General features: G+C 32.9%; 4 protein-coding genes across 7 annotated transcripts; 2 read left to right on the top strand and 2 right to left on the bottom strand.

The window, feature by feature from the left end:
• Positions 1 to 2015: 2015 nt before the first annotated feature.
• On the top strand, positions 2016 to 15221 carry LOC109597666 (uncharacterized). The gene is made up of 20 exons (XM_049969417.1): positions 2016 to 2445; positions 6318 to 6651; positions 7497 to 7607; positions 8233 to 8460; positions 8599 to 9073; positions 9177 to 9642; positions 10149 to 10427; positions 10482 to 10575; positions 10637 to 10768; positions 10847 to 11368; positions 11648 to 11899; positions 11982 to 12089; positions 12166 to 12381; positions 12458 to 12663; positions 12723 to 12860; positions 12919 to 13165; positions 13227 to 13366; positions 13417 to 13557; positions 13615 to 13797; positions 13878 to 15221. Exons 2-20 carry the CDS (start codon positions 6414 to 6416, stop codon positions 13959 to 13961), a joined length of 4260 nt encoding a protein of 1419 aa, XP_049825374.1. The 5' UTR covers positions 2016 to 2445; positions 6318 to 6413; the 3' UTR covers positions 13962 to 15221.
• Positions 15222 to 15402: 181 nt separating this feature from the next.
• Positions 15403 to 16398, bottom strand: LOC109597691 (26S proteasome non-ATPase regulatory subunit 10). Its single transcript, XM_020013440.2, has 3 exons — positions 16126 to 16398; positions 15831 to 16076; positions 15403 to 15779 (listed from the first exon to the last, which is right to left on the bottom strand). The coding sequence occupies exons 1-3, from the start codon at positions 16225 to 16227 to the stop codon at positions 15453 to 15455; spliced, it is 675 nt and encodes a 224-aa protein (XP_019868999.1). The 5' UTR covers positions 16228 to 16398; the 3' UTR covers positions 15403 to 15452.
• Positions 16399 to 16544: 146 nt separating this feature from the next.
• LOC109597699 (serine hydrolase-like protein 2) lies at positions 16545 to 17827 on the top strand. Its single transcript, XM_020013446.2, has 2 exons — positions 16545 to 16864; positions 16912 to 17827. Exons 1-2 carry the CDS (start codon positions 16816 to 16818, stop codon positions 17754 to 17756), a joined length of 894 nt encoding a protein of 297 aa, XP_019869005.2. The 5' UTR covers positions 16545 to 16815; the 3' UTR covers positions 17757 to 17827.
• Positions 17826 to 23679, bottom strand: LOC109597705 (histidine--tRNA ligase). 4 transcript variants are annotated; one of them, XM_020013454.2, is made up of 6 exons: positions 23458 to 23679; positions 23085 to 23360; positions 20503 to 20724; positions 19152 to 19373; positions 18887 to 19093; positions 17826 to 18833 (listed from the first exon to the last, which is right to left on the bottom strand). In XM_020013454.2, exons 1-6 carry the CDS (start codon positions 23545 to 23547, stop codon positions 18030 to 18032), a joined length of 1821 nt encoding a protein of 606 aa, XP_019869013.2. In that variant the 5' UTR covers positions 23548 to 23679; the 3' UTR covers positions 17826 to 18029. The 4 variants fall into 4 exon arrangements, with proteins under 4 accessions (XP_019869013.2, XP_019869010.2, XP_019869011.2 ...); XM_020013451.2 differs by lacking the exon at positions 23085 to 23360 and adding an exon at positions 22945 to 23084 and having other exon boundaries at positions 23458 to 23663; XM_020013452.2 differs by lacking the exon at positions 23085 to 23360 and having other exon boundaries at positions 23458 to 23677.
• Positions 23680 to 23805: the final 126 nt, after the last annotated feature.

Here is a 23805-nt window from a genome sequence, read left to right as displayed (position 1 = left end):
AAAATTCAACATTTATATTTAATTTTGTAATAATATAAACTTTATATACCTAGATTTGGTAATTTTATATAATTTTAATTGTAATGTACTTAAAAGTTTTAAAATATAGAATGAATGAACGATTGATGATAAAATATATAAAAATATCGATTTCAAATTTAAATAAAACAGTTTAATATACATCAAATAAATAGGGCACTTACGACATCACTAATTTACCCCACATTAAACTAAACTGCACCACCAAAATAATTCGGCGCACCACCACCCGACTGATCGACCAATCGATACGTAGGTCGATAAGAGTCTGTTAAATGGACTGAATTGAAATTGATGACGCTGGGGTTCATGTAATTACATAAAAATATTTGATTCTATATTTACAAATCGTACACACCGTTGTAAAATAAATAATTGTGTAAACATTATTATAATCATTAATAATTTTAATGAATTTTACATATTATTAAAGTTTAATAAAATATATATTTCATAAAATATTGAATACGTTTGTATGCATTATTAATTTTATTTAATAGCAAATAACAATAAATATTACTATTATTATAATAAAAAACAACAAATTGAAGTAAATTAATTAACTTATATACAATTACTTTATTTTTTCTTCATTCAAATATTTAAACGAGATAATTAAAAACTGAATTTTCTAAACTTATAATTATTAGTATTTTATATTTAATTCATCATAATAAATAATAAGAAAATAAAGAAAATAAAGAAAATTTCCATAACAGAGTCAGTAATAGAAAATTTAAATTTTAAAATAGTGATAATATTTAAATAAAGGATAAAAAGATAAGAATTTTTTGACATTTATTAATTAAAATTAAAATCTGTATGGAAACACTGAAAACCTCAAATTTAATATTCAATAAAAATTAAGCTTAACAAGAAGTACACCTTCACACGTACACGTTTTTATTAATCAATAAATATAAATAGACATATAAATTTATATTAATAAAATTATTATTAAGAATTGTTAAATTAATAATATTATTAATTATTACACTAAGACATTGTTATGATAAATATCACAAATAAGAAGAAAATTTTACAGACTACTTATTTAAAAATATAAATTTATAAAATGAATATGATTTTTAATTTCTCCACAGAATTATGAATATGCATAATTTTTTTATGAAAAATATGGGTAGTATGATTTCGTCAATTCTCATGCTTAAAAATTACCATGTAAGTTTTAGTTGACCCAACGAACCTTACAATTAAAAAGAAATTGTTAAATTGAAAATACAAATTTTATAGTGGTATCCTGTTTTCAAATTAAATTTTTTTGCTGTTTCTCTGGCCACCACTATATAAATATTTCTTACTATTCCTGTGAGAAAAAGTATTTATAAATAATTTTATTAAACGTACAGTCTGTGTTGAGTTATATACTTAATTATTAATTATTTCCTAATTATTTACTATGAAGGTAAAAATATCTTACAAAAGTTTCAATTAAAACAAAATAATTTTTGAAACATTGATTATTTAAAAACAATATAGTGTATTATAATTACATAATATCTATTAGTAACTTACTTTATGTCTTTTATAGTTTCCTTCATATGTTTCGTAGTTCGAACACCTGAGTCGCCACAATAATTATTTATTAGAGAGCCCGCCATCATGCCTCAAATATGTAGAATAATGTAAAAATATATGTTAGTAAATAGAGTAAAATATTCATTTTTACTCTTTGATAATAAATATATGTATTTTTCTTTTAATAGACTATATGTACGTAACATTATATATAATAATAAATAATTGTAATGTGCGGTTCGTTAGTGAAAAAAGCAATTTTTAAAGCCCATAAATAAAACACCAATAAATCAAACAAAACGACAAAAGAGGATTAACTTTGTGATCTCTGAGGTCGAGTCGTAAAAGTTTTGCGTCCGTCCGCCTACCGTCGAAGCAGGTAGATCATCGTCATCTCGTCCACACCGTCGGACGCATCGTCGATAAACGATTTACAAGCTGGTGCACGCAAAAACCGTGCGTGTCTTGGTGTGCCAAACGTCGAAAAATAGCCACCTAACAGTCGCACCGGCCGGCCGAAATCGCGATTCGAATTCAAATTTGCTGCCAAAAAAATCGTTGCAAGTCCAAAGATGGCGCCAGGTCTTTTGTTAGTGAAACTTGTAAAATGGCGGCGTGCCGTTTATCCGTGAAACGTTGAAACGCCAAAATCCAAACAAATCGATGTTATAATGAATATTGCTGTTAGACGCGTGCAAACCGAACAAGTTCGATGCGTTAGAGTGATCGTTGTCGAGGACCATTACGAATTGACCGATAAACCGTGGTGAAATTCAGTGTTATTGTCTCCAAAATTTATGTGGAGCCATATTTATAGTTTTATTTTTTTGCATGTCGCTCGTAACAAACCGAAATTTTAAATGAGAGGTGAGTTATCGCAAACCGTCGTCCGCGGTAATTGCTTGCGGACTGTCTGGAACGGTTGTTTGGGCCAGCGGTTTGTCCCGATTCGTACAGCCCAGGCCCGTAACAAGCGTTGTCTATTAGAACATGTCAAGGGGTCACTAATACTGGTTCTTCGCCAAATATTATGGTGCACGGTGAAGGGCGACTGTAAAAATTTCCGATTTACCGAATCTAAAAATTCGTCCTCTAACCGGCGGTGTGGTATTGAGGTCTTCTCGATTTCAAGGTTATCGAATTTCAAATTTTGACCAAAGACACCAAACAAATTATTGTGGAATTTATTGGGTTCGTCAAGTCTTCAGTGATGGTGTTGTTTTTCGACAATAAATCTTGTCTTGTGCACGTAGATCCATCGCTTTTTTTCATGCTTTTTATTTCAGCACTTTTTTTGGTATTGTTGCTAGAATAATTGATTTTTCTTGTAGTTAAACAAAAAGACATTTTTATGAAGTATTTTTATTATTTGTCTGTCCAGATAAATTGCTGATTATCCTCAAAGAACATTCTAACATCTCAAGTTTATTTTTATTTTGTATATTTGAGTCGCTGGTTTTCAGTAAATACATTCTTTTATCAGTTTTGCAGAGCCTTGGTTTAATTTATTTAAAATTAAGTTGAGGTTTTAAATAATTTTAGCTATTTATATTTTATGACTTAAATAATATATTTATATATATTTATTATTCATTTTTAATTGTCATTAAATTTTTATCATTATACTATAACATTAATTTATCTAATGGTCTTTCCACTAGTAAAAAAATAATCAAAATATTGCCATTTAAAATTAATACAAATTTTTCCTATTTGATAAATATGATAACAATTTTAAGTCTTTGGTTAAGAGAGAATATTTGATACGTACGTTATATCTAGTTTTTATTTATTGATTTCTTGAAATTCCAATAAAAACTAATTCTATAGTATAGCATCGCAACAAATCTTATTATAGTAATTAGACTTTATATTATAGTGTTTATGTTTGTTGAAGTTACAAATTAAATGATATTACAATTATTATGCTATAATTGTTACCAATTTAACATAAAGTTAAATATTTATATACAACTATTAACAAATATAGTAAAATTATTTGAATCATTTCATCAAAAATTCATTCATAACAAAAACTATTACGTCTATCTTTAACTTCCGATATGTCCTTTAATCAGTGGTTCTAAAACAGTTCCTTTACAACGATCTTGAGTTTCATTTAAAGACCTAAGGTTTGATCATGTATGAATGTTATATGAGGTATTTGGATGTGGTTGTTCCACATTGATAGGGTACATTCCTGATTACAAAATTACTAATTAATAGCAGATGAGCTAGAAGTCGGTAAAATTGAACTATTGTTTGGACAATGTTCAAAGGACAATAATAAAGTAGGCTTTGTTTTAATATTTGAGGTGAATTTACAATTGTCAACGTACTTGTGACCATTGATAGTTGGTTTTAACGATGTAATTATTAAATAAATTTCTATGTTGAAAAATAGGTTGATATACATTACATAAAAAATGTCATTCAAAAACAAAGCTTAATCTTTCATTGACCACAGAATTTTGTTCAAATTTTGTTTGTTCTTATTCTGGTCTTGGAGCTGAATTCTTTATTAACATTTATTTATTTATAGGTATTTATACACACCGTATATACGTCTCATCTTTTAAAATAAGTTGAGAGCTATTTATTCAAGTCGATCATTTCAAGGACACTGTATAAGTACATTTTGGCTAATTCAACTAACAATAAGTTGCAACCGCAAATCATCGTGAATCATCCGAATAATCAATTTAACAATACATATTAAAATTACATATAACTGTGTAATACTTAAAATTATTGATAGAAAATTATTTTAGATTTTTTGCCGAATAAATTTTTTTATACGTGCGTATTATCGTGAATTATTTACTGCTAATTCATTTACAAACAGTGATTTAAATTAAAACTTAAAAATGTACAATTTTCTAATTAAAAACCACTTTGCGTTTAAATAATGTTTAAAATGTTTAGAACCACTGATACGTTCATGTATGAATGAACCAGAGACGTACTTAGTAATTTGACAATAACTACCATCAGTTAAGGCATTTGAAAATTAAATTAATTTATAATATAAATATCTAGTAAAAATAGTAATTTTTATATAATGATGATTTTTTTACTTTAAAAATGATTTGTCTAGATTATGTACATATTATTGTTAAACAATTTCAATTGATACGAACTCCCGTGCGAATATCTCTGAATATGCAGGTATAAATTATTGTGGCCTTGGTTATATCACAAAATAGAACTACAAATGCGTTTCGATTATTTTAAAATATTATTGAATGTTGCAGTAAATAAAGTACAAACCGTTTTAACGATATTGTGATTTACTTATAAAAAAGTGTTTAAAAAATGAAAATTTAATGTAAGTAAAAGAAAATAATTGTTTTGTATAAAAACTATAACATGACACTTTTATGAAAATTACACGTTTCAAAAACATTTTACTAACATTAAATTGTTATTTCAATTTACAAATAGTTTATAATATCGTGTCGTTTATATCAATAACAATTAAATATTCAGGGTATTACCATATACGTATCATTAACACCTTTATTACAAACTTACTAATTCAAGTAAATATAGTATAGAACAGATTCCTGAAAGTGTATTCTTGAAATCGTGTGAAAATATAAATAAATATAAATATACATTTTATGAATTGAAACCCATATAATATTTACAATATTTAATTGATTGTTACATATAAGTTGTTAATATAAATTATTATTAATTAATATTGATTTTAAATAATTAAATACGTTTAATTCGATTATCGAATTACTATTACATTTTGACACATACTAAACTTTTTTTTTGCTTGTATCAAAGATATCATCTTACATATCTACTGAAGCTATAAGGTAAAAATATTAAATCTTATTTTTTCCAGTTCCTAAATAGTCTTATTATTAAAATGAAATTAAGCAAGAAAATAAAACAATGGAGGTAAGAAATAATGACTGAACTTTCTTAATGGTTAAATGTAAGATTGGAGAATTTTAAATTAAATAAAGTATGTCAAAAATGTATATTGACGATGTTTTTAACAGAAAATAATCTGAAATAATTGTAATGTCAATTGTATCTAATTAAAAATAAAATACTATACTATTTTAATGTTTTAGGAACTATTATGTGCACCATATGTATTAAATAAAATACAAACAATTTTATTAATATTGTCAATTATTTATAAGAATTTCTTATAAAAAAATCTTTGGTTAAAGATTTAGTGTACAAGATATTTAATTGAAACAAAGAAAATCTATTGTTTGCTAACCATAAATTGAAGTTATTACGAAATGAAATTACACTAAAAATAAATTGATACATCTAAAAGGTTTATTTTAAATTAATAACCACAAATGCATAAATACAATAATAATTATTATTCAGTTTAATTATTTAATTAATTTTCTGTTTATTTATTTATTGTAATTAAATTTAATTATCCTATTGGTATTATTTAAATCTCCTAAAATTAATGTTATTAATATTCTTAAATTTTTTAGTTTTTCTAAATAAATTTGTAGCTTTTTGTTGTTGTTCTTTTTATTTACTTTCTGTGATATACCCCAGACACCTCAATTATACTATTATACAAATTAATGGGTGATCAATTATGCTAAAACGTTTTTTGTCATTGTTACACTTGACGATGATTTTCAATCTTATTTTGTATTAAACCCCCTAATCATAAAATGGACCACTTTTTTATAAATAAAATTCATGTAAACTAGTGCAATCATTCATATGTTGAAATATTTCAGATGGGATGGGCAAGCGTGCCGCAGCATCAGTAGCAGCGCCAGCAGCCGTAGCAGGAGCAGGAGCAGCAGCGCCGGCCAGGCAGCGGACGCCGCGCGATGGATCCAGTGGGTCCGTGGTCCGCCTACGCCCAGTATAACCGGCTGGCGGGCGTGCAGGGCGGTGCCGCCTCTGCCGGCGAGCTGCACCACCATCTGTCGACGACGGCGGCCGCCGCGGCGACCGGCTCCCATCCGGCCACCACCACCGCCCAGCTGCTGCCCGGCGGGTTCCTGTCGCCGCCGCCCGTCGGCTACGAGACCGTGTTCACACCGTTCCTGCATCACGCCGCAGCTGGTAATTTTTTATTTTATTTGTTTTTGATTGATTTATGTGTGAGAAAGGGTGAAACGTTTTGGATAAAAATGTTATTTGTTTAATGGTTTATTTGAAGGATATTTTGAATGTTACATTTTAACTATATGTTGGAATTGACATATTTAATTACTTTGTATATGTATGCTAATAATATTACTAATTAATGACTGTTTTAATTTCTTGTAACATGGAAGTTCTTGTATAAACACATGTATTAAAAGGCTGTAGTAAAATGTGTTAAAGGACTTGTAGTATCATATAATTAAAATAACTATTAATTTTAATGGATATGTGACCATTATAATAAACAATGACGAAATTCAATGACGTTTTTATAAAGATAATGCAAGACCTATATCATTTTTATTGATAATTTTGCATCAACGGTTTTGTACAATTACAAGTTTAAATTGTTGCTTGAATAAATATTAACAATAAATTATAAATAAGCAGATTTTATTTTATTAAAACGTGACAAAATGCAAAAATTGATAAATAATTGTTAAATGCAAATGAGCTTAAACACAAATGGCTACAATTTATGTGATTATTAATTAGGTAAAATAGTATTTGTTATTACGTAACGTAACTTTTACTTATTAAAATGCAGGTACTAATGTTCATTATTTTTTAAATTAATTGAAAAAATTAAAATAAAAAATTTATAATTGATTCTCTGATGTTTCAAATGCCAAAAGTGTATATTGTAATTGTACTTTTTTGATAATGTCACTAACAGGAAATAATCTAAAATAATAGTAATATTAAATATATTTAATTAGAAAAGATACAAGAACTTTATAACATACCATTTTATGTTTCAGGGGCCAAACCTCCTGCTCATTATGTGCAACATAGGCAGGCCTTGGCTCAGGCCGCATCGAAGCAAGGAGATGGAGAGTTTCAAACACCTGCTTTTTTCGAACAAAATCCAGGTAATTAAATTTTTACTGATATTTATGAAAACATTTTCTCATATCTTTAATAATTTTTATATGAAAATGCACAATCTTGTATATATATTATACATATAATATATATTTTTTTATATATTTATCTAAATTTTCCAAAAGTTATTAATAAATCGTTCATAAAAAACTATTTCTTGTTACATAATATTCATTATTTATTAAAAATATTGAAGTCACAAGTTTTTAAATATGTTGAGAATTTAATTAGGAGATAATTTGCTTGGAGATTTTTTCTTCAACTAATTATGTTGGTAAATTTTATCCCACCGTGTGATATATTTATAATTATAATTATATGTAAGGTTTTTTTTATTAGCTATTTATTGTGTATTTAAAATCAATGTTTAAATCGCATTTCAAATTATATATATATTTATTTGTCATAGAACATTTCAAAGGTTTCATAGCCCAAAGGTAAAAAAGAAATTTTTTCATTTATTACGATTAAAAATGTATGTTACATAAAATAACAGCAATTCATTTGAATTAATAGTTCGAGTGTTAAAAGCAGTAAAATTTCTTTAATTTGGTATCAATAAAGTATTAATTAAGAAAAAAATCTATAATTTTTGTGTTGATGTTTTTTTAGGTGCGGGCTGGCCCCAGAACTCGCCGTTCGGCATATTGCCGCACGAGAGCGTCGTCGCTACCACCACCACCAAGCCGTACGAGAACTTCAACGCAGCCCACTTCGCCGCCGCCCAGAGCCTGAACCACCTAAACTCGCAGCTGGCGGCGAACGCGAAAACGGGCACAGCGGCCGCCCGTTCCCAGAGTCCCCAGGTCACCACCGCCTCCACAAAAAATGCAACCCAGAGTAAGAACTACTTTTGTAATTTACGTTTTTGGTTCATAATTTATTTGAATAACTTGTTTATTATATTTATAATATGCTTAATGATAGATAAAACATTATTTTCAAAGAACAAATTCCATTATATGGTTCCGTTTCCAGATGCAACATTCTTCCAAGGTCAGCCGAACACGTTTTCCGAAACCCCGTCCACCAACACGAAGACATTCACGTCGTCGAACAACACGTCACTGCAACAGCAAAGCTGTATCGTCTCGTCGCCGAACACGGCCGTGACGAAGGAGTACAGGATACCTCAGGCGCCTGCCCGCACCGCCTTTCTCGCCTCGCCTAACAACAACTCGTCGCCGCGGACCACCATCGAAAAAACGTTCACGGCGGCGGCAAAGAATACTCAGTCTTCCCTGTCGCCGAGTCAGAATGCAATTCAGACAAAGGCACAGACCAAGATATACCCCGAGTTGGGCAGTCAGAACGAAAGGACGCGGGCGACCGAAGAGGCGACAACGCAGAACAGTCCCATCAGCTATTCAATCATGGATTCGCCAGGACGGCTCAACTATTCGGGCAGCAACAGTTCAGGGAAAAGGCCGCCGCAGTTCCAGCATAATTACCGGTAAATATCGCAATTAAGTAACATTAATAGCTTTTAATAACGATAAGGAAGAAATAAAGATATATAGATAAGTAGTTATTTTACGTTGTATTACGTGTTTCAGCCACTATCAGCAACAACAACCGCAGCAGACCCAACAGCCGCAGCAACCGCAACCTACCGCCAACACGACCGACGAGTTCCAGCGTCCGAAGAGTGGGCCAGATTACCCACCGAACGGCCAGCAGGACTGCAACGTAGTGGTGGTGCCCAGACGACCCAGTCCGTTGCAGGCCCACTCTCAACCCTCGCCCATCGGGCACGCACAAAGTCCGGCCTATCCACTGTACAATAGTCCGTTGAATTCGATATCGTCGCCGCAGCAACAGCAGCAACAACAACAGCAACAACAACAACAGACGTCCGGTACGTCGCCCCTGGACGCTTCGTTACCCCGCAGCGCCAGTTCGCAGGCGCAGGGCGTGGCCTATCCCAGTGTGATAACGCGGGCACTAAACTCGGACAACAAGACTTTTGCCGAACGGTACGAGAGGGCGCCTCAACACAACAGTCATTCAGCGCAGATCGATGTAAGTTTGTGTATTTGAGTATTATGGTCAAGATTTTATATTTTGGTGTGGTGGTGGAAAAAATGAAATATTGTTTCTTAAGCGAATTTATTAATTATTACTGTACTTAATTCCTGGCGACCTATAGATATTTTTATTTTTAGAGAATAAATAATTATTGATTGATTGATGAATTTAATTTATATTTGACTGCCAATATATTTCAGTCTCATCAAAATAAAAAGTCGTGACCTCAATTGACCTAAAATAACCACTTCTCGTAAATTTACATTCTTCAGTTGTATGTAGACCACTTAAATTTCTAAATACTTTTCAGTGTAGTCAAAACCATTGTGTAACTTTAACATAAATTTTAAAAAAGTTAAAATAGACAAGTAGCATCGCTGAGAACTTAATAAATAAACGGTAAGAAGTCATATCGTCATAATCCTATCACAATTAATAAAAATCATTAACTGTCAGAATCTACATCACACATCTATTTAATTATACACATCTAATTTCAGCAATCACAAGCAACGGGGGGACCGCAACAAAATTGTAACTGGACGGAACAGCGTCAGCGCAAGTTCCCGAACAACCAATACCCGCAACCGCCTGCTGCCGCCCCCAATAATATAGATCACCCCGCCGGTCAACAACGTCCTATCCCAAATTCGGACAGACAACCGACGACATACTTCGACTCAGCCAGCGGACACCAAGTTACTCTGCAGGATCTGTCCAGCTGTAGAGGTGATCCGATGAGCATCGTTAAGAATCTCCAACAGCAACAGAGCTGTCAGGTATATTTGTTACTCTATATTTATTTCTTATAGTTAAATTTTTACTGTTTATAGGTGCAACAGGATATTAAACCCGAGATTAAAAAAACTGTTAAGCGGAGGCTCAGCAATGAGAAACCAGTGGTTGCACCTGAGGTTCATGTTGCAAGTAAGTTTGATGCTTATTTAGTTGCGTAACATTTAATAAATCGGTTTTGTTTCAAAAACAGATAGGATACCCCCACCTGCACACACTCCGGCTAATCAACAGCAGCAGAACGGGGCGTATTTCGAGTTCGAACGATGGAATCTGCCTCCACAGAAGATATTCGCTACGCAAGCTATTCATCAGCAGCACCAAGGTATTAATTGTATTTTTATCAGAAATATTAAGATAAATGAAATTGTTTATGAGTGCCTAATAACATTAATTTTGCTAGGTTTAATGGTGCCACATCCGCATGGACATCCCGGCCACCCGTTACCGTACTTCGCTCCCTTCCACATTCCTCCACCCAGCGAATTTTCCTCAAACGTGGAACTTACACCACTCACCACGTACACGGAGCAACAGCCACAACAACAGGCAGCCAACACGGCAGTCCAGTTCCAACCACCACAAGAGGACCAACCCAAAGTCGTGGTGCCCAACATCGAAGAGGAACTTAATTTTTTAGCAGAAGGTACGGTTAGACGGCCGGCGAACCACAACAACCACAAAACGAATGCAAGCGCACCGCTGAATGTGGGAGCGACGCTCGGCAAGCCGAATGTGACCGACAAGGCCGCGTCCGGTCTGGGCGCCAGTTTCATGTCCAGCTACCTCAAGTTCCTGCAGGGCAAGCGGGACGACACGTCGCCGCCGCCCATGTCGCGCGGCGGAAGGAAACAGAATTGGACGAGGCCGTCGTCGGCCGGCGAAGGCGGCGCACCCTCCGGACAAACTAACGGCGTAATCACAGGTAATTTATTTATACAAGATGTTCCTTAACTAGGTGTTCACAATTTAAGAGCAGGAAAAACATATTCAAGTTTCTTCTAAAGAAATTGCAGCCCCTCAAATTTGAATTTAAAAATTGTGGACGAATAATTGTAAATTTGTATAGTAAAACCTCTTTTTAACTTTATTTTCAACTTCTGCGGTTTACATAAGATATATAAAGAAACTATAAATTGTAGTTATAAACACTTAATATACATTAGCTGATTTTCCATTAATAAAATTATTGTATATTTATTAGGTACGCCGGTTGTGAGTACCCCGAATATTCCACCTGTGACACCAATTGTGCCTCCAATCCAACGATTGTCTCAGGGGGATCCCCAAGACGATCCGCGGTACTTTCCGTTGCCCAAAGAACGGAAACGTAATAGCTTCGATTCTGACAGCGATGCGGATTCTGACGACGATTTCTTCAATCCTGGTAAAAAGTCGTTGGCATTGCCCAGCTTAAAATCTGATAGGGATTTGAAGGATAAAGATAAAAATAAAGGTATATTTATGGAAAAACAATAACATATGGACTATATATTTTATGTTTACAAACTGGTATTAAAGGGTTGTGTTTTTTCTAGATAAACCATCCAGAAAGGGAAGACCTTGCAAACCGGGAGGACCGACTGAGAGAAAAAGGTTGAAACAACTAGAAAAGGAAAGATTACTTAGGGAAAAGGACAAAGAAGGTAATATTATAATAATATTACTTAATCCTAATTAGTTTACATTCATAAAACTAATAAATAAATAAACGAACTTCAGTTAAGTTGGATACCGAATCACTTCCGAAACGTGAGACAACAAAGAGGGCAGCTAAGGAGAAAAAGAGCATTCATTCCTTGATGAAAGACGACGAACCCGATGAACCGCTTGAATTCCAAGATTCCGAAGATTCAGATCCCGCCTGGACACCGATGGCTAAGGATGGTGACGAAGAAATAGTGCTTCCTCTCAAGAAAAACAAAAGAAATAGGCAAGGTACATTTAGGGGTTTTATAAAATACATAAATCCACTGTTAACTAACTGGGTTGTAAGCTTTTCAATTTTATTCAGGTATGAAGCCGAAGAAGGTGAAAAACTTGATAGCGGCGGCGGCCCAAGGGGCGGGCATCCTTGACAACGATCTGTACGGCACCGAGCTTTCACCGAAGAAAAACAACAAGCCGGGTAAGAAACACTCTGGTGCCGCCCCCATGTTGGAGGACAACATCGCGGCTTCCATGCAAAATCACACTTCCACCGACGACAATCCCTTCAAGGTAAACGTCTTGTTCTAAGCTATTTACCATTTGTGTAACGTCTAGACGGGTGATTGCAGACTGGTGAATTTTTGGCAATAAAGGCGGACTTACAACAGGAGTGGCCGCCCATTTGGAGAGTCGACGGCAAGGCATTGCTTCAACGGTACGAGCCTTTCGAGCAAAACGGCATCACCCTCTACAGGAATATGTCCACTGTAATTATTTTGTTTATCAAAATTTGAATTAATATTTATTGTGATTTATTGTTTTAAGTATACGTCATGGTCGCCCGAAAACAAGCGCCAATACATCTCGATACCGGTGAAACATAAGTCTCAAGGTTCAATGGAAACCATAGTGGAATTCCTCAAGCACGAACTCACCATCATAGATCCCGAATACGAAGCGAAATGCATGAAGGAATTCGAAAGTTATCAGGACAACTTCGAAGTTTATATACAAACTCTGATATCGCAAGCCTTGGATAGTAATTTCCTCATGGAGATCTTCAGTGAAAAAGGTAATAATCGTTAGTGTCATTAGTATTTACATTAGTCTCACTGATTATAATATTGTTACAGATGAATACTTTTTATCAAACGTTAGAACAATAGATGAGATTACAGAAAGTAGGAAAACGAAATTTTTGTCGATATTGAGGTGGCCCCCCTCATTGCAAGCTGCAGTTTGTACTTGGCCTTGCTTTAATGTTTTAAAAGAGGTAAGTTTATTCAACACTACCTTTGATTTTCTACAAAAAGTTTTGCGTAGGTGAGCCAAGACGCTCAGCTGAAAAAGTGCCATGCCTGTGGAAAGACGGAGGTGTCCGTAAGAGTTTTAATGTACGGACAACCTTATAATTCCACAACCCTCGAGGGATGCCAGCCAGATCCCTCAGCTATGAACGAAAAGGTGAGTGTTTCAAACCTTTTATGTTGCGACAGGCTTTTTGTAACGTTAATGTTGCAGGATTTCCTTATGTGTCGGATGTGTGCAAGCAAAATAGAATTATCAAACAAAATCACCCACCAAAAGTATCTCATGTACATAGAATGCGCAAAAAAAGTTGCGGAGAAAAGAAGTTTAGACCCGAATAAAGATACGACTTGTATATTAAACGAATTACTAGCTGATGAGGGTTGGCTATATCAGGTAATTTCATCACTGATCTTTGTGCTATTGTATTTCTATAACTTAAGAACTTTGGTTTAAAGTAAGTTTGTTTGTTACAGTTATTCTCAAATGTACGAACATTGTGGGCGGAAATAGACTGTATAGAACACAGCTTAAAAAAGGAACCGCCTGTGTCACAGTGATATTTAAGTGGTGGTCGTTTTTTGACTTTTCTACAAACAATCAAATGTGATTTTTTGAACGTAAAGAAGATTATATTGTTTTCGGATCATGACTCGGGGCAGGAGTCTCGAACATTTATGTATATTTTGAAATTTTAAGAGAGTTTATATTGTAATATCAATTGTATTATTTTGTATTGTAATTTTTTTATTTAAAATTTTGATAAAATATGACACTGGGAAAGTTATTTATTTGATATTTAATATCCAAAATGAAATATGTAGAAAGCGCTGTACTCAATAGATTTAAGAAAAGATTTTTTGATAAACATATATGTACATATTTGATATTGCAGAACAGTTTAAATAATTCATTTTTAACTAAAAACTGTAAGGTTTTGTTGAAATATGGAGATTAGGAGAAACTCTTATGGGCCAATTATTTTCATCAAACTGAAAAATTGTTTATAGCAGTGTCATTATTTAATAATCTTGTTAGGTGTTTTCATTTGAGCATGGCCTTGTCTTGTCATTTGCCATATTATTATTTAATTATAAGTTTTAAAATACGCTTTTAGTTTGTTTGGCCATGAACAAAAACAACACTTATATTTATGAAATCAAACAGTAGCAATGTATCTCTCCCGTTTGGTTTTGTAATAATATGAGGCACTAAAGTTATTGATTGTTCTGTGTAATCATTCTCTTATATATTTCCTCTTTAATTTATGTTTATTGTTTATAAAGGTCTATTTTCTTTAATTGATTCACATTATAGACAGCCTTGTAATTTTAAAGTTGAGTAAACTTTCTGGTGTTAGTATATTAAAAGAGTTTGATTTAATTTTATTAGAAACAATCCCAAATCCAAGATTGCTTCTCTAACAAACGAAACGAAATATTTAATATTTTTTAAGAGCCATGAAAGTTAACTTTTCTTTACACTGATGCATCCAGTTTGATGTAATTGTGATAAATCACATCACAAGTCCCATTTGTGCTTAAATGAGACACAGCCCTTTGTACATGACACTTTGTTTTGTTACTGCCCTTTATAAGTATATTTTTTGTACTAGATTATTATCCATGGTGCAATCAAAATTGTAATTAAAATTTCTGTATATCAGTAGACTTTCTTAAAGAAAGGAAGAACAAGCTGTGTTGCTGGATTATTTAGTGCTCATAAGTTTTACAGAGGTGATAATGTAATTTTTATTAATTTACATTCGTTATTGTACAGGAGCACGTCAACTCATTGAATAAATCCAATTAATATTTGTACTTTTATTATATCCTTTCTTTCACAACATATTTTTAACAGAGTTCTAAAATATAAGAGTGTGAAGTGAGATAATTTGTTTAGAAATGAACACTCTTAGAATGTCATTAATAGAATCAAAGATAAAAAAGTAAAAAGTTGTTTCATGCATATATAATAATACTAATTATTAAAACAAAATCATTTAAAAATGAGAAAACTTAAATTTATTGGTAAAATTTTTTTACAAGAATTTAATCACCCTTCTCAGCTTTAATAAGTCTTAATAATTTTGGCGAGCAATAATCTAAAGCAGTTTTCTTTTCTTTGTTGTTTAAAGTGATGTCAGCACCATTTTTGACTAGCAATAGAGCTATATCTTGTTGATCTTCCTCACAGGCTAAATGTAAAGCTGTATTACCATCAACATCTCTGTTATTCAATTTTAATTTATCCTTGTATTCTAATAATATGTGGACAATTGAAATGTTTCCCTTTGAAGCAGCTCTATGAAGGGGAGTACTTCCTCTGTTATCAACAATGTTAATGTCAGCTCCATGTTCTAATAACAAAACACAGATCTACAAAAAACCAATTTTAATAACTGACAGTTAGAAACAATGGATATTTACTTTTGTCCAGCCTTTAGAGGCAGCATATTGAAGAGCAGAATGTCCTGTGCTTGTCTTGTTGTTAACATTAACCCCCTTTTCCAAAAGCAAATTGGTAATTTCTTCATGTCCAGCAGAGCTGGCTAGTATAATAGGCGTTGTACCTGTATCATCTGGGGTGTCAATCGGCGACCCCAATTCAATTAAATGCGTAAGTAATTTGAAGTTGCCTCCCACGGAGGTCCAATGTAGCAATGTGCGTTTACTCTGCAAACAGACCAGTCAAATGGGATTTTAATAAGAGACAATTACTTACTTCGTCAAGCTTTGTTAACAGTGATGGTTCTTCGTCCAGTTTGGATTTAACATAATCGTAATCCCCGTTGTAAGCTGATTCATAGATTGTTTTTGATGCCATTTCAATAAAAAAATCGGGTTTTGAATGATTTGCAAAAGTTTCATACTTTTGAACTACCGTTCAATCCATAGTAGAGAAAACATAGAAATAATATTTATTGTTATTTGAATTATTTATAGAAAGAAAACCTAATGTAGAATGTCAACTGGCTAATAATACTTAATATTTCTAAACTTTTAGCTCAATACCAATAAATATGCCATTTAATTTACCACTTATCAGATGTCAGTACCTACAAATTTATGTAGCAAGGTTGATTCATAGATGGCGACAGTTAGAAGGGGAACTTATTGTACTAAATGGCCAGACATTCGAATCCATGAATATTAAATCTATGGTTTATCAAAGCTTAATCTAAATACTCTACTCTGTGTATATTTACAATGTAGTTTTTACACAAATCAATATAATGTTAGTTAACAGAAAACAATTAAATTTTTATTTATAATTACTGAAGTTCTCTGATCAAAGGTGAAGTGTAGCCTTACTCTATATCATGTTTAATGCAAATATATTCAAGGGCCTCCTTAAAAAAGGCAATTGATAACACCAGATATTCTAAAAGTGTAAAGTATAACAGAAATAACAATGAATATTGAAGAATTCACTGTGAAAGTTCCCTGGGGAAAAATTGCAGGTAAATAAAACACCTTAGTTTATTTCAATTTACTAATTTGATTTTAGTAAAAGCATGGGGCAAAGTAACAGATCCAATAGTGCTTTGCATACATGGCGTCCAGGACAATGCAGCAAGTTTTGACTTGCTAATACCCGAACTGCCTAACAATTATTACTATGTGTGTTATGATTTGCCATGCCATGGCAAATCTAGCCCATATCCACCACATATGCCTTTGCACAGCATACATGAAGTAATAGTCCTTAAGCTGATTGTTGATTACTTTGAACGAAATGAGTACATAATCATAGGTCATAGTTATGGTGGTGTAACTGCAACCTTATTTTCACAACTTTTCCCAGAAATTGTGAAAAAACTTATTCTTCTAGAGGCCATTTACAGTTACAGTATTGCTGTGGAAGATTTCCAAACTGTAATGCTAGGTCATATAGACAAGTTTATGGAAATATCCAAAAAAACTGCAACCGGAAGTCCTCCAAGATACACCTATGATGAAGCACTGAAAAAAGTGCAACATCAAAGGGCTAATGGCAAAATATCTCTGGAAGCTGCAAAGGCTCTGTTGGAGAGAAATGTTGTACAAATTGATAATAAATATGTCTTTACTACAGACCAGAGATTGAAAAATATATTTATCCCCTTGAATGACAACACATATCAACTAAAATTGTTGAAAGAGTATCCAATAACAGCACCAACATTGCTTATTTTAGGGAAGGACTCTGAATATAGGTTGCCAAGTCATGATCCCATAGTTGACTTTTTTGAAAAATCTAAAAATTTTAAAGTTATTACCATTAATGGAACACATGATATTCATAATGTTAATACCAAAGAAGTGGCTAAATTAGTCACAAGTTTTCTAGTCAATGTGAAACCTAAATTGTGATAAATCAAAACTGTGATCCATCAAAATCTAAATATGATTGTTAAAATGGTATAAATAAAGTGTTAAAAATATGGTACAGACATTTATTTATAATATTTATTATAAACAGTTATGTATAATAAATAGGTGTAGCAAATCATTGCAGTAAACAATAAATAAAATTTAAATCCTAAATAATACTATTTAGGTAACATAAAATTAATGATTCAATCCAGTTACCCAAATCGTTTTTCTTTTACATTATTAGACCTAGGTGTAATAAAATCCGAAACGTCAAGCCGATCCATTAGAAGAAAATGTTTGCAGTCGTTTCCTGATTTCATCCGCCAGCGATCCTCTAGGTACTTCCACTTCCGCCCTAGTTGTTACTTCCCTGAGTTTAACAACCCCGTTCTTAATTTCCGATTCTCCCAGAATAACGGCTAAAGGTATACCGTATTCTTCACAGTGTTGTAATTGAGCCAACAGTTTCGGGTTTTTCTTGTACGAATGTTCCACCTTCAAACCTTCGTCCCAAAGTTCCTTACAAATTTTCATGCGCTCCTCAACCAAATTCTTTTGTGCGCTAGCCACATAAACTTGCACCTCAGTGGTCCTGATCTTCTGCTTGTTAGCGGAAAGTTTGGCTTCTAAAACAGCAAACAGCCTCTCAACTCCGATGGACACCCCAACGCACGGAACCTGTTTATTTTTGGGATCGAACATGCCGACAAGATTATCGTATCTACCACCGCCAGCAACGGACCCAACAGATATATCCTCTCCTTTCCCATCAGACTTGCCCATCAAAACTGCTTCGTAGATGATTCCTGTGTAGTAGTCCAGGCCTCTGGCCAAACTCAAATCGAACGACACTTTATCCGAGGTCCCGTAGATCTCGCAGTACTTCAAGATCAACTTCATTGCTTCCAAACCTGCGACCGCCGACTTGTTTTTGGACAGTTTTTCGTCCGCCAACAGTTTCTCCACCAGTTCCGATTTACCGTTTAGTCTGACGTATTCGCCGATTTGGTCGGCTACGTGTTCTGCCAGGCCTTTTTCTTCGCACATCTCTTTCTTCACATCCTCCCACGGCGACTAAAAAAAAATGTTTAATTTAGTGGTTAAAGGAAGCATTGGATTAATATTACTTTGTCTAATTTGTCGACGGCAGAACAAATGCTTCTAAAACTATCTTTGGGTACGCCACAGGCCTCGAACATGCCGTCTAAGAGCAGCCTGTGGTTCAGCTTAATGACAAACGGTTCCATTTCGAGCTTCTCCAGGATTTCGTACACGATCTTCACGCATTCCGCATCCGGAATCATTTCATCGTAAGCTCCCGCTATATCAAAATCCTACAAACGATTCAATTATTACAAACTTTAATTAAACAAACTTTGTATGATGACATACACATTGGTAAAACTCTCTGTACCTCCCACGCGATATCGAGGGATTGTCTCTTCTGTACACTTTGGCTATGTGGTAACGTTTGATGTTAGTTATTTTGCTCATGGCCAGGTACCTGGCGAAAGGAACCGTCAAGTCGTAGCGTAGCGAAAGGATTTCGCCGCCTTGGTCTTTCAGGTCGTATATCAACTTGGAATCTTCGCCATACTTTCCAGTCAATACTTCCTATAATAACAAACAGATATAAATTAGGACTTCTTTTTAGGTAATTGCAGTTATGGTTTTAATTGTTAATTTCTAAAATCTTTACATGAAAAATGGATTCAAATTTGTATATGTTTAATAGACAGACTTACTCTATCGGTTTTTCAAAAATCATGAGAATATATATACAATTTTAAGCATTAATCGGATTGAAAAATAAAATGGTTTACGGATAATATTAGATAATATTAATATAAAATAATAATGATACAAATATTGACCTTAAATATGAAGTAAATAATACTTATATTACTTTAAATATATATTTTATATGCATTAAATCACCACACAAGGAACAGAATGAAAAACTATTTAATTTTGTATTTATAAAAGTGATTTGCGGAAATGTAAAAACAGCTACTTAACTTGCGACTCAAAGTTATTGAACTTAGTCAAGAATAACGGAATAAAATCACAATCATTACTTTAAATTTCACTTAGATACGCAAAACAAAGACTTTGCATAATGTGTGTTAGAAAATAAGCGGTTGTATTGGAACAACTTGCAATTTTCCTTTCTACTTATCAACGAAATCTGCTATTAAACCATTTTAAACGAAGTCACGCGCGCAGCTCTCCGGAGGTGTGTCTACTTCTTCGACACACACCTCCAAGGTCTCAAGAGTCGACATTAATATCAGACTCCCAAAGGCCAACATTACATCATCCCGTTTGATACTGAACTCGGAGCGTATGCACCGTGAAAACTTAGATGCTAAATGGTTCGCACAGCTGTTCCATTGTGAATCCGAGAAAGCGACGAAAGTTGCATCATGCAAAATGCGAAATTTATATCGCCCGGATTTTACCAACGCGTCACATAATTTTGTAGAAGTGTTGTCACGAGTGAACTAAATACCCCGCGGTTATCTGCGATAGAAAACTGGGTCAATATCGTCTGGACGAAAGTATAAATTTTATATTTGTGTTAAATATGAAAATTACATATGTACAATCACTGCGGCAATTAATGTAATGTTGGAATTGTAATATAATTATAAAGAAATTCAGTTACCAATCACTGGATACCACGCTATTGCTTAGTTGATTTCTAATATGTAATTAGAATTAATTACTTTTTATATCTCACCTTAAGTTCGAACACGGGCGTGTCGATGGTTTCGGCCCCGTGTTTCTTAAATACTGACACGATCTTCTGCAGAACCGAGTTCCTCACAGCCATTTGTTCCGGAGAAAAATCCCTCGTGCCCTTCGGCGTTTTGAGGGTGAACTTTTGGGGTCCGGCCGTCGTTTCGTTGCCATCGTTCAACTGGGCCTTCAGCTCCAACAATTTGGCTACTTCTTCGGCGATCTGCAAATGAAACGAAACTACTGTAAAATCATCGACGTATTGCATCAGCAAACTGGTGAACTACCAAAAGTGTTTAAAACTAAAGAGGAGGCTTACGATGAAATTTTGAGAGCCAGTGTGCACCATATTCAAACCGGATCTTGTGCAAGAGACACGAGATAGAACACTTTTGTGTTGCAGGCGACGGAAAGCGAAACTGGTGCAGTTGCAACGGAACTGGGAGATATAAACGCATACGTTCACAACCGTTGCCGATTATATTTTTACGGCAGAGTTGGACTCGCGTTTGGTTTCTCTACAGGTGTTGATTGTTTTTTACTAATTAATTTACAGATATTTAATTATATAGTATTGTTGGATAGCTTATTAACTTGAATATATTTATTTATAGGAGAAATAAGTATAATATCCTTGTAAAAAAATTATCTTTAAAATTAAATTAATGAAATATTAACAAAAATACTGTTAATTGCTAAAAGGAAAGTTTATTATGAAAATGGAGATTGTTTATTTTCTTCATTAAATCAGTGTAAGATTTTTAGTTAAATAATAATAGAATTACTCTTAGAATTATTTATTAACTTACAGACTCAATTTTACATTTACACTTAAGAAATAATTATTAATACATATACATATACACATATTTCTTATACGTAATTAAGTCACAAACGATTTGTATTAATTAATTAAGAATATATTATAATTCATTAGTGATTATAATAAATAAAAGTTAATCTCCACAAAATTTGTAGCATTTTATTTATTTAAAATTTCTACTATTAGAGCAATGTTAAATTTACTAACTGTTTGAAATTACCAAATTACAATTTGTTAAAAATAAATATATTTTTTATAGAAATATTTTAAATTAAATGTTTTATAAAAGTATTTGATTCAAATTTTGTCCAGAGAACATAAAAAATATATTTCAATATTCTATAGGTTTTTTCTTGCTATTTTCATAAAAATGACGAAGATATTATTAAAATATGATTAAACACATTCAAATATACAGTGTGGCCAAGGCACCCCCATAAAATTTGTATTTTTTGTTCGATTTTAAAAACTTTTTTTTCAATTATAAAGTATGAAAGTAAGTACTTATAGGCAAAATATTCCAATATTCTTGAAAAATAAGATAATTTATGCTATTTTTGACATGTTACTCCACAGACTAATTGAATATGATTTTTAATTTTCCCACATAATTATTTTTGCTACTATGATTTCTTCAATTTTTATATTGATATATATTTTCATGTTTTACAATTAAAAAGTTTTTTCAAAATAGGACAAAAAATTCAATCTTTATGGTTGTGTGCCGCTTTTTAAATGAGTCACACTATTTATATTTTGTTACACTATTTAACAATTCTCCAAATAATAAGAATTTATTCTTTGCACAAGTTATAATATATTATTTCAGTGGAAAGAAAGAAACATTGCATTTCAGAGACAAAAGAAATAATAATTAATGTGAAAAATAAAGGTCTAAATATTGTTGAAATTACTAAAAATTTAACACGTTCCGTTGGTTTACGATGTTATTAATATATATGAAACAACAAACTCAATTGAACATACAATTCTAACAAAATGTCATGATAGTTAGACAGATTGGAAGAATTAGTAAACGAAATACTTTCTTATCAACTAGGCAAATAAAAAATGAATTAATTGAGTCACACAGCCAGAGTGTCTAGTAGAGTAATCAGACGTCTACTGAATGAACAAACAAACAAAACATATTAAAATACTTTCTAATATTAGAGTAAAATTAAATTTCATAAATACACACACGTAGAGATTGCGAGATGTACTAATATATAAGTGTATTTAGTTAGTATACTTGAAGCAAAGTGGTAAATATATACGCATTAAATAACGCGGCAATTAAATTATAACATGTAAATCAATAGCTTTCGCATAATATAAATTCCTAAAGTAGTATTTAAAATTATTATTCATGAACAATAAATAATTCCTTAACTTGGTACCAACTACAAATGACCATGAATTTGATAAACGCAGTTTTAAATATCAAATCGAAGACAACATAGACGGCATGCTAGGAACTATGCAAACATGTGCAACTAAGGTCAAGTGATAAAAAGATACCCAATATTTCAAAACTGAATATTAGTTGCACACAAAGTGAAATAATGGGTACTTTCCAAAAAGCCACAACTAAACAGTCTAATAATTTTGTTCACTGACCTGTGGCATCCTATTAATGCTTGCAGAGGTGCATAATAAGTTTATTGGTCCCACAGGTCGTGAAAAATGGCAAACAGAGCGGAAAATTTGCAACATTCTTCAATAGTCTACCAAAACCACAATGCCTAACAAGTAATTACCTGTAGATTTAAAAAGTCATTGATTAGTTCGCGCATTAGATTGTTGTCACTTTTTTTGAAGCAGTTTCTTTCATTATTCGAGTATGACTTAATATGGCTGTACCATCTGGAGATGTGCACATATTTCTGATTATTTGTGACTTTGCAAAAAACATCGTTGTCCGCTACCGTTGGAGAATATCCACAAATGTAGCTTCTCGATGATAGGTACTCATTTAAGCAAATATAATGGGATTCAGTCAGGTCTACTAGGAATGTCGAAATTCCAGTATCACCCTAGGAAAAAATCAACATTTATCGACATACAAGTAAAATGCAACGCGCACAAATCTCAGGGCCAGCTCATCCCGTTAATAAAATGATGTAAACTCACCTTTTCCTTATTTTCTTTCGCCGCTTTCAATTTCCTCACTAGTTCGCCCTGTTGTTTCACTTGTTCTTCTAAAACGGCTTTACCTGACATTATCCCACACGATTGCTAAACCAAAATTAAAAAATTTTATGACCACACTGAACACAACATGTGCTAATTTTTATTTCTGAGCGTGAAAGCGTGGAGTGAACGTCAAATGAATCGAACAGGGTCATTCGAGTGGAGGCGAAAGAACTACCACATTTATGCAACCATGACTACACTTCTTTTATGGATAAATTAAGGACAGGAATTTATTTACATATGCTAATTTACTTTGTTAACGCAACGCACTTGGTAGTGTGACCA

This window comes from Aethina tumida, chromosome 7, assembly GCF_024364675.1.
Source record: "Aethina tumida isolate Nest 87 chromosome 7, icAetTumi1.1, whole genome shotgun sequence".
In the NCBI taxonomy this organism is placed as follows: Eukaryota; Metazoa; Arthropoda; class Insecta; order Coleoptera; family Nitidulidae; genus Aethina; species Aethina tumida.
This window is presented reverse-complemented; position numbering and strand designations above follow the sequence as displayed.

Excerpts from the sequence above, each read along its gene's own strand:
- LOC109597666 (XM_049969417.1), top strand. The coding sequence starts at position 6,414 with ATGGATCCAGTGGGTCCGTGGTCCGCCTACGCCCAGTATAACCGGCTG. Across the intron at positions 12,090-12,165 it reads TAGGGAAAAGGACAAAGAAG|TTAAGTTGGATACCGAATCA; the intron begins GTAATATTATAA and ends AACGAACTTCAG. Across the intron at positions 12,664-12,722 it reads CCGACGACAATCCCTTCAAG|ACTGGTGAATTTTTGGCAAT; the intron begins GTAAACGTCTTG and ends GGGTGATTGCAG.
- LOC109597691 (XM_020013440.2), bottom strand. The coding sequence starts at position 16,227 with ATGGCATCAAAAACAATCTATGAATCAGCTTACAACGGGGATTACGAT. Across the intron at positions 16,077-16,125 it reads TGTTAACAAAGCTTGACGAA|AGTAAACGCACATTGCTACA; the intron begins GTAAGTAATTGT and ends GTCTGTTTGCAG. Across the intron at positions 15,780-15,830 it reads CCTCTAAAGGCTGGACAAAA|ATCTGTGTTTTGTTATTAGA; the intron begins GTAAATATCCAT and ends GGTTTTTTGTAG.
- LOC109597699 (XM_020013446.2), top strand. The coding sequence starts at position 16,816 with ATGAATATTGAAGAATTCACTGTGAAAGTTCCCTGGGGAAAAATTGCA. Across the intron at positions 16,865-16,911 it reads TCCCTGGGGAAAAATTGCAG|TAAAAGCATGGGGCAAAGTA; the intron begins GTAAATAAAACA and ends ATTTGATTTTAG.
- LOC109597705 (XM_020013454.2), bottom strand. The coding sequence starts at position 23,547 with ATGTCAGGTAAAGCCGTTTTAGAAGAACAAGTGAAACAACAGGGCGAA. Across the intron at positions 19,374-20,502 it reads CGCCCGTGTTCGAACTTAAG|GAAGTATTGACTGGAAAGTA; the intron begins GTGAGATATAAA and ends TTGTTATTATAG. Across the intron at positions 19,094-19,151 it reads ACAGAGAGTTTTACCAATGT|GATTTTGATATAGCGGGAGC; the intron begins GTATGTCATCAT and ends AATCGTTTGTAG.